The sequence below is a fragment of the Miniopterus schreibersii genome, assembly GCF_964146895.1.
Source record: "Miniopterus schreibersii genome assembly, chromosome: 5".
Lineage (NCBI taxonomy): Eukaryota > Metazoa > Chordata > Mammalia > Chiroptera > Miniopteridae > Miniopterus > Miniopterus schreibersii.
This window is the reverse complement of record NC_138106.1, coordinates 11,053,702-11,064,712: the sequence shown is the minus strand read 5'-3', so window position 1 is coordinate 11,064,712 and position 11,011 is coordinate 11,053,702. Positions and strand designations below refer to the sequence as shown.

General features: G+C 47.1%; 1 protein-coding gene across 1 annotated transcript in view; it reads right to left on the bottom strand.

Annotated features, from left to right (window-relative positions):
- Nucleotides 1-7,606: 7,606 nt before the first annotated feature.
- Nucleotides 7,607-11,011, bottom strand: part of MRPL39 (mitochondrial ribosomal protein L39) — a 32,917-nt gene continuing 29,512 nt past the window's right edge. Inside the window, exon 10 of the mRNA XM_081137712.1 lies at nucleotides 7,607-7,913. Within this exon, the coding sequence (XP_080993838.1) occupies nucleotides 7,908-7,913 (6 nt within the window). The 3' untranslated portion in view covers nucleotides 7,607-7,907. The remainder of the gene's footprint in view (nucleotides 7,914-11,011) is intronic.

Genomic DNA, 11,011 nt, shown 5'->3' with positions numbered 1-11,011 from the left:
TACCTGGTTCATACGCATTGGCCTTCAGCAGAAACAGAGCACAAGAGCTGGTGCTTATAGAAGTCTTCCTGGTCATTTCAGGGGGAAAACAAAAAAGACGGTGGAGAGTGATTTACTATGAGTGACCCATCAATTCACCAGCTGAGTCTGAGAACAGTCAGCCAGGCGAGTAGAGGTTAGAACAGGCTGAGGTCAGGTACTGAGTGGAGTGAGTGCCAAGGGTCGTGGGCAGAAGGATTTTCTCTGGGATGATAGTAGACAGGGAAGTAGAATGGTTCCCTATCAACATTGCTCATGAACCAAAATATTTTCAGAATCTCAGTTCAGTCCTAAGACCCCAATTCTTCCTCCGTTACATGAAATTTTCCAACAGGCTGTGACCAACAGGCTTCCCAAAACATTAAAAAAGGAAGAAATGAGCCTAGAGCAGAAAATAAGCATTACCGAAAAGTTTAACCGTTATGGTTATGAAAGAAATTGTCTACAGAAGGCAGCTTCTCATGAGACAATTGATGAGTACGAATAATTAGAATCAGGACATGGCCAATCAGAGCCTGTAACTCATCACAATCAACACTACTCTCCCATTCAGAGGTTTCACTTCATTCTCTTGTGATTTGGGGGCAGGGGGGATGAATGGGAAAGATACAGTGACAAGGTTAATTCTCTGTAATTTGTAAACTTCATCTCTTTGATGGAGACTTTTTTAAAAGAAGAAAACCAGCCTCTCCTTTAGCCTCTGAAGAGAAAGGCATCCCAACATTTAAGAGTGTCACACAACACCCTAAACCATTAACCCATTTCCAGAAGAAATGTGGGTGAGAAAAACATAGACTTCAGATTGAGCTACCAAGATGTTAAGACAGTGAAAGGAATAAAATTAAATTATGATTGGAAAAAACACACAACTTCTGATGCTTTGTGATTGAAAAATAAAATACTCTTCCTTAAGTCTGAACATCTATGAGGCAACATTTTTAGCCTCAGGTATTAATTGTGGCTGTGCCACTGGTGGGGTCTAGAGGAAGCCGACTCAACCCACTTCATCCCCAGGGACAGAGGGTGTCCACAAGTTCACAGAGTAATGAATTATCTCCATTTTACTGTCCGACAGAGGGCAGAGTGAACTGAAACCTTGTGCTACATTCATTAAGCTGGTCCATCCTGAAATGTTGGTCTGTTTCTTCAACCACCATCTAAAAAGTTTTATTCACTCTGAGAAATGTGTCTCTCTTACATTTTTACAAAGGCCTGAGCTCCAAGATGAGTTTAGTACTTAGCCCTTGGGAATTTTTTCTATTTTCCATGATTAATTTTTTTAAGGAAAGAGATGGTAGGCTGGTTCCTTAACCATTCCCTGTGATTATTGTGGCTTCTGCAGAATTTCATGAACTTATGGTGATTTTAGTAAGACTTCTTCATTGATATGTAGTTGTGCCAGCCGCCACAATCTATTCATCATTATCTACAATAACTAATATCAACAAGTACCACTCTTATCTGGGAGATCCTTGACCTGACCTGCTCAGTCTCATGAGGAGTCATGAGGAGGGATATGGACACCAGCTACATGAGCTCTGGACACACATCTGGATTAGTTTGCTAGGTCTGCCGTAACAAACCGAGTGTCTTAAACAACAGAAGTTTATTGCCTCACAGTTCTGGAGGCTAGAAGTCCAAAATCGAGGAATTTGTAGGGTTGGTTCCTTCTGAAGGTTATGAGGGAAGGATCTGGTCCAGCCTTCTGCTCTTGGCTTGTAGAGGGCCATCTCTTCTCTGCGTCTCTTCATATCATCTTCCCTCTGTGTGTCTCTTTCTCTACATGTGGCACTTCTTTTTATAAGGACACCAGTCCTATTGGATTAGAGTCCCACCCTAAGACTTCATCATAATTAATTACATCTGCAATGACCCCATTCCCAAATGGGGTCACAATCTAAAGTACTGGGAGAGACACAATTGAACCCATAAAAACACTAATGGGACAACACTGTGCCAGTAAGTGGCCCCTACTTTCTCAAGCTCCTATTTGGAGCAGGCACTCTCAGCTATCATCTTACTTAACTGTTATCTCCCTGTCTTGGCCTGCTTAGGATGCCATAACAAAATGCCGTAGGTGGGTAACTTAAACACCAAACATGTATTTTCTCAGTTCTGTTGGCTAGAAAACCCAAGATGAAAGTCAAGCAGGATTCAGTGTTTGGCGAGAACTCTCTCCTGGCTTGGAGGCAGGCACCAGCCCATTGTGTACTCACAGGATCTCTTCTTTGTGCAAATGTTTAGAGAGAGGGAGCACTGGGCTCTCTGTCTCTTCTTTTTTTCTTTAACCTTCGCCCAAGGACATGCTTATTGATTTTAGAGAGAGGGGAAGGGGGAAGGAGAGAGAGAAAAACATCAACGTGAGAGAGGAAAACCGATCAGTTGCCTTCCAGGATGCCCTGACTGGGGTATCGAACCCAATACCTAGGTATGTGCCCTGGCCAGGAATCAAACCCAAAACCTTTCAGGACAGGACAACACTCTTCTTGTAAGTACACCAGCCCTATCAGGTTAGGGCCCCACCCCTCCGACCTCATTTCACCTTTATCGCCTCCTCATAGGCCCTATATCCTACCACAGTGATATGGGGGGGGGGCTTCAATATACACATTGGGGGTAGGGCCATAATTTTACTCCAGAGCAATCCCCAGTGGAAGCCATTGTTATCCTCCTTCTACAGAGGGGGAAACTGAGGCACGGGAAGGTGAAGCCCCAAGTCCCAAAGCTAGAACTGGTATAAAATGCACGTTGGTCGCACTCCAGAAAACCATTTATCTGTCCACCATTACTAGGTGTCCCAAGCTAGGACCTGATATGAGAAAAGGGAAATTTGGGAAGGTTTTGCAGGTGTCTTTAACCGGCAGAGGTATGACTCGCCCTGGGGGGGATCAGGATTCCTGTCCCCACAGCCCACCGCCCCTTCTCCAGCTCCTGGACACAGCACCTATGGGCGGGCCGTGAGACTGTACTATGGAGCCATCTGCCCGGGGCCAAGGTGGGTTTGACTCTCAGCTCCCCTACTGACTATGACCTAAAGCAAAGTGTTTAATTTCTCTGCGCCTCAGTGCCCCCCTTCCCCACCCCATGATCACAGTGCGGAATGAGAGAGCTAACACACCTAAGGACTTTCAGAACAGGGCCTGGCACGCCGTACCTGCTTTATATATAAATGTATTTGTTATTATGGCCATTCTTTTTTGAATTACAGCGAAGAGGGGAACTATAAGCCTTAAGAATAGAGGGTTTTAAAAGGCTCCCAAGTTCCTTAAGCAACCTGGGCCCTCTTTAAGTAAAGGCCCGTGTGTTCTGCCCTGCATTTGGGGGTTCTAGAAACTGCTTTTCTGACGTCAGCCTAATGCACGCTAGTCTAAAATGTTCCTTCCCTTTGGGATGGAGATCCAAGGAGCCCAGCGGCGGCCCTCCCTCGTCTACAAAAAGGCAGGAGTCACCTGGCGCCGCGCGAAGCCCGCTCCAGGCCCCCCTCCTGGTCACCCGCACCCCACAGTTCTTTCTTTTCCTCGGGTCTGACACTGGAGCCGAGCGAGGCTCCGCATGAGACGGCAGCCAGGCTGCGGCCTGAACGAGTCGTGGGTCTGGGTCGGGTCTGCTTCACCCGCGTCTCCCCGCGCCCGGGGGATGGGGGCGGGATGAGCCCCGGGCGGGGAGGAGGCGCGCAGGGGAGGCCAAGCTTGCGGGGGCCCGCGCCCCGCATTCCCGCATCCCCGAGTCCCAGTGCGCGGGGCGCGCGGCGCCCGCTCCCCAACCCAGCCCCGGCTGCGGGCGGCCGCGGCGGGAGGCCCCGGAGGAGCCCCGGGCCTTGCCTTCCCGTGAGCGACGCGCCGCCGCCGGGCAGGGCGCCTCGCTGCGCTGCCCGTGGCTCCCTCGTCCCCTCCGAGGGCCCGGTGAAGACGCCCCCGCCGCCCGGCTGCACCCGGTAGCAGCTTCCCCCGCCCGTCTGAAGGTGCGGCGCGACGCGTTTCCTCTCCGTGAGGAACAAAGGTTGGAGCCCGAGCCGGAGCTCGGCGGCAGGAAAGTGCGGGTGTCGAGAGAGAGCGCGCAGAGGGTGACCCGCGAGGAGGAGAAGGGGAAAACACCCGTCCTCCGGGCACCGGGCTTTTTCGACTTTTCCTTTAAAAAGAAAAAAGTTTTTCAAGCTGTAGGTTCCAAGAACAGGCAGCAGGGGGGCGAGGCGGGGGGTTTTACAGGGAAGGCGCCGGGTCGGTTATGAGTCACGAGCGGGTTATAAAAGGGTCGCGCGTCGGCCGGCGCGGGCTTCCTGTGCGCCGCGGGCGCAGCGCGGCCGCCACGTCGGGCGCCGCCGGGGCGCGGGCGCGGGCGCGGGCCGAGCCGGCGCGGGGAGGACGGCGGCCGAGCGGCCGGCAGGTACGCGGGTCCCGGGGCCGGGCGCGCGGCCGCGGGCTGGGGCTGGGGCTGGGGCTGGGGCCGGGCCGGGCGGGGCGGCGCGCACGTGGCTGCCCAGCGCCCGGCCCGCGCGCCTGCGAGCGCGGGTCCGAGGGGCGCTGTCCGCTCCCCGGGACCGGAGGTGGCCGAGGGTTCCGGGGGCAGGGGGCGCGGAGGGCCTCGCCCCCGCTCCCCGCAGCTCCCGTAGCGGGGACGGGAGGTGCCTCCGCCCTGGCGCGGGACCACCTCGCCGCTCGAGCGGCCACACGGCGTGCGGGGCAGCCAGGGGCGGGGGCACATGGGGCTGCCTTCAAAGCCCGTGTCCTCTGTCTTCTTTGGAAGAGCAGCTAATAATATACTCTCATTTTATAGAAGTTAGAATCATAACGTGTTAGATCGCGTGCTCAGTTAACAGACGTGAGGGCTGCGCAAAGCTCGGGCGCGCCTGTGCTGATTTGCCCGCGTTCTGCCGGGCGGGCTGCGTGGTCGGAGCGCTGATTCTCTCCCCGCCTCGGGGGTCTGTACAGCTCCCAAGGGTGCGCCGGGTCTTTCGAATTTTATATCACCTAAAGCAGGCGTATTGGATGGTTATGAATCAAATTTAACCTGGAATTAAACTGACAAGGATGTCCCCGAGAATCCAATCTTTAGCAATGAGGGAAGGAGGCCCGGAGAGGCAAAGTTATCCAGGATCCCTCGTGCTTTGAAGAGGCCAAGGGTGTCTAATAATGCTCACAATTTAGTTTGTATCTTGTGTCAAATAGATGAGGTTAAGTATACTTTTTACAAGATATTACGCAGCTAATTCATGCTAAAGTTACTCCTTAGTATCTCCGTTACTCTGAAGTAGTGCTTCTTATGTGCCTTTAACATAATGTGTGCTCTAGGGCAGCTGAACTTACAAGACTGATCTTTTAAAATGGGTATGTATAAAGTATTTAACTGCTTATCTATGAGAACAGTAATATAAGCTAAAAAGTTGACAGGACAGTTTCCTGCCTATTGTCTAATTTGACAGCCACAATAATAGGAAACTGGCAGGGTAGGTGGTGTTATCCCCATTTTGCCCATGAGGACTTGTGGCTCAGAGAATTTGTTTTCTAGTAGGGTCACTGCCCTTCGTGTAAAGTCTGCTTTTAGGTAGGATGTGGGGTGTGGGATGGGGAGGCGGGGGGAGTGCAGACCACAGGCCTTTTGTCTCTCGGGTGCAGGCTTATTTCAATTACTTGGCTGCGTCCCTGATTTCTTTCAGAGGACCAAAGCACATTTAGTAATTACTTCTGCTGCACGGACTACTCCGTAAAGGCCAGTAATTACCAAGTTCCCTCACAGGGTGGGGTCAGCTCCCCTGGACACAGGACGGGGCTTCCTAACCACATTTATTAAGAAAGAAAAACATGAGCACTGGCTGAGACCTACACTGTTTCGAGGCAGAGCACTAACACTAGCATAAACTTCTACTCTTGATTTTACCTAATCATATGCAAAAAGTATAATTTATTGGTCTTTAAAAAAACAAAATCCCGCAAAATGCCACATTCCCTTTATGGGAAGGCCATCATCATGTCTGCCTGTGCCAGACACTATTCCAGATGCCGGAGAGGAGACAGATGTGAGTGAGCCCTACCCCCACAGATCTAAAAGTGAGAGGAAAGACTAATAGGATGTGGCTATGCAATTTTATATCGTTTCAAATGCAGTAACATAAATACTGCAACTAGTCAGAATGTGCTGTGAACGTGCCATTCTGTACTTTCCAATGGCAAACATGGAAAAAAACCTTAATCTTTCTTCACAGCTCATCAAATCAGTCTTCTGTGAATCAAAAATTCTACCCAAAAAAGCCCTAGGTTTTAACTCTTGAAAAGTTTTTTCATCAGCTATTTTATGTCATGACTAAGATCTACCAATTTAAAGAGGTTTTTGTCTTAGAGTAACAATTCTTAACTCCTTTTTCCTACCTCATATCTAATGGCAATTACCTATGCTTTTCCCATATATATATATATATATTTTTTTTTTGGTGCATCCTCACAATTTTGCATTCATGTCAGTGAGCTCCAGGCTTCCTTAAGTCTCAGCCATGACCCTCCTGGGTGTGGAGTTTCACGATCCCTTTGTGAACCTAAGAGCACTAAATAGCTTGAATGGTGGAGCAGTGTGTGGACTCCTTACCTTGCACCTAGACTGAGCACCTCTGTCCTTGACTCGCTGGGGTCTGTACATTTTTGTGAGTCATTGCCTATAGCTTTGCTGAAACTACTGATTTTAATAACTTTGATGTTAGGCTTCCAGCCAACAGTGCAGAAGCCTGGTACTGTGGAAAGAGCACCAGCCTGAGAACCATAGCAGGTTTCTAGTCCCAACTCTGCAAATTCCTGTGCCTCATTTTTCACATCTCTGAAATGTGTGGCTGAGGGGTTGAGTCATTTCTAAAGTCCCTTAAACGGATGAAATTCTGTGATTCCAGTATGACTGCCACTTCACTTTCATGTATCTCCTATGACATAGCTGGACTCAGTGAACTCACATCCTCTGTTAAAAGCAGTCAGAGTAAGTACATACCAGCAAAACTGACTAAAGAATGTATGTTTGTCTTCCACTAATCTTACTGGCTTCAGAACTGTCACGTTTGCTGAAATTGGATGGAATAAGAAAACTGAAACATTTTTTCTCTAAGAAAAATATTGAATTTTAAAAGCCTCTCTTTTTCACTGACTATAGCTTTCTTATATATATTCCCTTTATCTCAGACTCCTAAGGTAATGCAACACTCTTAATTTGATCACAACTGTGTAAAACTCACCTGCCATGAAACACTTAAGCTTTTTCCACCCATCTTGTCTTTGGGCTTACAATATTCAGGGTATCCAGCAAAATCACCCCAAAGCAGATTTACCTTCAAATCAACACATCACATGTCTGAGCAGTTCAGCATTCTCATTCTCGACTCAGAGACTCTCAGCAATGTGGAAGATCTGTCTGAACCAAAAGGCACAGTTCCCACCTTACACGCAATGCCACGCTCACCAGATAATGAGGCTTACCACTGGCCAAGTGGCAGGTTTTTGAAAGACTGTGACTGACTGTGCCAAGTCTGAAAAACAATATCCACATGAGGGTACATGGGGTTAAGGCAGTGGCAGAAGGAAAAAACACTAGTAAAGAAGATCAAACAGCTGATTTAATGAAACAGTGGCGCTATTGGATAAGGTCAAACAACCCAGCACAGCGAGTGGCATCTGTGCCGTTTCTCCAGTGAGCACGGTCTGCGCACAGGATAGGTTCCTGGCTGTGTTAACAAAGGGCTTTGCTCCTTCATGTTGCTTGTCCACCATCAGGCCAGCACATTGGTTGCTCAGGTGTCTATCCCAGCAGTGGTCCTCCCTGCCAACATTCAACCTGTTAATTCAAGTGTCTGAGCCGCGTTGCCCCCGGGTGTAAGCAGGGGATGGTAACACTCATTCCTAAGACTGTAGGAGGAATAAACAAGTTCATGTACATCAAGTAATCAAACTCGTACCCGGTGCTCATGTTTGCAATTATTAGGTGCACATTTATGATCCTGTATATTTCACAAAACCAATTTGGAAACAGATACACAAAAACAGTCTGGGAAAGTCAAGTGAATGTGTACAAAGTAGTCTCTAAAAATTCTTGACAAGGTAAAAAATGGTTTGGTTTTAAAGAGTTAACAGTTTCAGAATGGATTTTTCCCCTTAACCCAAAGAAAAACAATTTCCAAAGAAATGTTTTGGTCTACCTTTTAGCAGTTACCTATTCCTGTTAGAGATTAGGAAACCAAAGAATTACTTTGATTTGGCATGTGTTTTTCGATAACCTCTGATTTATATCATGATTCAGTTTTACAGTAGCAAACGTATCTTGACTTGTACTTTTAAAGCACCATGTGATGGCTGTCCAGGTACTCGGCAGGTATTCATGACCGATGGCACTAGTGCTGTGGCTAACATCCGCTGAGCCCTGACAGTGAGCCCAGCACCCGACTAAATGCTTTATTCAGTGTCACGTCATCTTCATAACAACCTTTTGAGTAGGTTCTATCATTATCTCCATTTTTAGAGAAGCAGCTTAGACTTAAAGAGGTTAAAAAGAGACTTAAATGATCAACCATCACACAGCCAGTAGCACCACTGGGCTCAAGGGAACCCAGGCAAGTTGAAAACGGAGTAACCGCGCCAACCCCTTCACTTCTGTCCACTACCTGGTAACAGCTGCGCGTGTTTCATTCTCTGTCCCTACCCGCCTATCCCTGCGTGCCTGTCTATAGGCAGACCTGGCACGCATCTCCTGAGAATAAGGACATGCCCCTCCGTAGTGCACACACGTGATCAGGGCACCCATGTGTGGTTTAAAGGAACCAGGACTGGAAGCTCATCTTTACCTACAACTTCAGGTGGTTATTTCTGGTAGCAGGCCCCACCTTTGCCCTAAACCCACTGTACTTGGTGGACTGAGATCCACGCCTGGAGTCCTCTAAATGTAAATAGCCCATTACTAATCTTTATTAGACCAATAAACCTCATTAATATATTCCCACGTTTATAAGCTTGTACTACACTAATCCTCCAAGAATCTGAATATCAGTTAAAGTCTTACTCAAATCCTCCAGCACAGTGATGAGCGCTCTGAGGACAGGACTAACCCCCTTGGGGGCAGAGAGGGAGGCCACATCAGGAGCTGGAGGGAACCCAGCCTCCAGGAGTTCGCTGCCTTCGAGAGAGAGAAACAGGCTAGGTGGGCAAGTCCATGTGTGAGGAGCAATTTGAAGCGGGTATACCAGGGGCTCATGTATGAGATTACGTCCAGAGAGGGCATGGGGGGAGCCCAAGCTTAACCCTCGTTTGGTGTGTGAAGGCCCTGAGTGAAATGCTGTGGGGCTGTAAAAAGTGACAGTATGGTTTTTGCCTGTAACACAGGGCATCCACACATGTAGCATCATAAGGAAACTAATTTTTAAACAGGCAAAACCAAACCTTTTGTTCCCAGAATTTACTCAGTTTGTCTCCCATCATTCTCAATTCACAAATCTTTCCTTGTTTGTGTAAAAATAGAAAAATATGATCTGTGGCTTGTAGAAATAGGATTTTTTTCCTATGGTGCTGGACATATGGGACCCTGTACATATGGCTAACAAACAGGTTACACATAAAAGTTCCAGAGGAGGAATTTTATTGAAATTCAGTATTGAGAGTAAACAGTGGGCAGTCATGTGCACAGAGGAGGTGTCCTAGAGAGGGGGCTGGTAAAGGATGGCAAATACTCCAGAGGTAAACTGCCATCAGGTTTCTTTTTTCCAAGGGGGGGGGGCGGGTAGGGGAGAAAGGATATTGAAAATAAATTGTGAGTGAAAAAGAGAAAACTATTTATTAAAATTCTCTTATGGAAGTGTCATCTTAAAAAGTTTAAGTTGTTAGACATACGGAAAACCTTTTGTGTAAATAGTAAATATGAAATACGAATGAATAGCCATGATTTAAAGCAACAGGTTTCATCTCCCCCCTCACCCCCTCCCAGCTCTCTCCTTCCCTCCCCTTGCTTTCACCCATGTTTGATAACATTTTCCCAAAGCCTCAGGCCTGAAGCCGAGCCAGTGTGAGGTCAGGGTGTTGAGGAAGTGTCCACCCCACCCCCACCCCCTACACTGGTCCAGGACGTGGAGCTGGGCTCTCGGCCTACTCCTCCTGCTCACTCCACAGAATGACTCTGGGGGAAAATATTTCTAACCTGTGTTTTTCCACAGCCTTATCGGAAAAGTGAAGGAATTAATCACTGTCCTTAATAAAGCTATGGGCAGGTTATTTAGTTTGTAAGTAAGTTCCACAAGTTGTTTCAGTAAAAACTTCCTGGTTTTTAAAATTGAAAAAAGCAGAATAGTTCTCTAAGGGCAATATTTTTTCTCACTTATGCATTCACAATGAAACAGTCACTCAATATAATGTTTCCATAGTGATCCTATGGTATCCCCATTAGCTCTCTCCTGGGACAGCCCAAAAGTATGTTACCCTTAGTTTCATGTATTAATATATTACTGACACATATCTTTAAAAACTCTCATTTTCTAAATTTTAGAATATAGAAGGGTATGTTATATAACAAGCTATTTCATGTACAAACCAGTCTTTTCAATAAAGAGCTCTTATTTTGGAATAGGGTATTTTTGTTAAAGAATTCTTAATTAGAACTATCAAGAGAAGGGTTGTTAAATTTTTGTGGGAAGAAAATATGCCATAGTGCGTTTGTCATTTTTTTCCCAGCAATGGCTTCTACAGGGAATTTTTCTTAAGTGTAAAGTAGTCTTATCATTTCCCAAGAGGTCAGGATACAGGTTATTCCTACAGAACAATGCATTTTAACTTTGTTTTAAGATGATGAACACGGCCCAGTTAGTTACCATCTCAGCCAGTAGCAGGACATACCATCAATCCCTTTTTACTGATGGAACTTGTATGAATTGAAGAGGAAACATACTACTCTGCCCCACTTTCTGAAAGTGCAGAAGCTATTGAGATGGAACACAGAATGATCATGTTCTACACAAAACATGTAA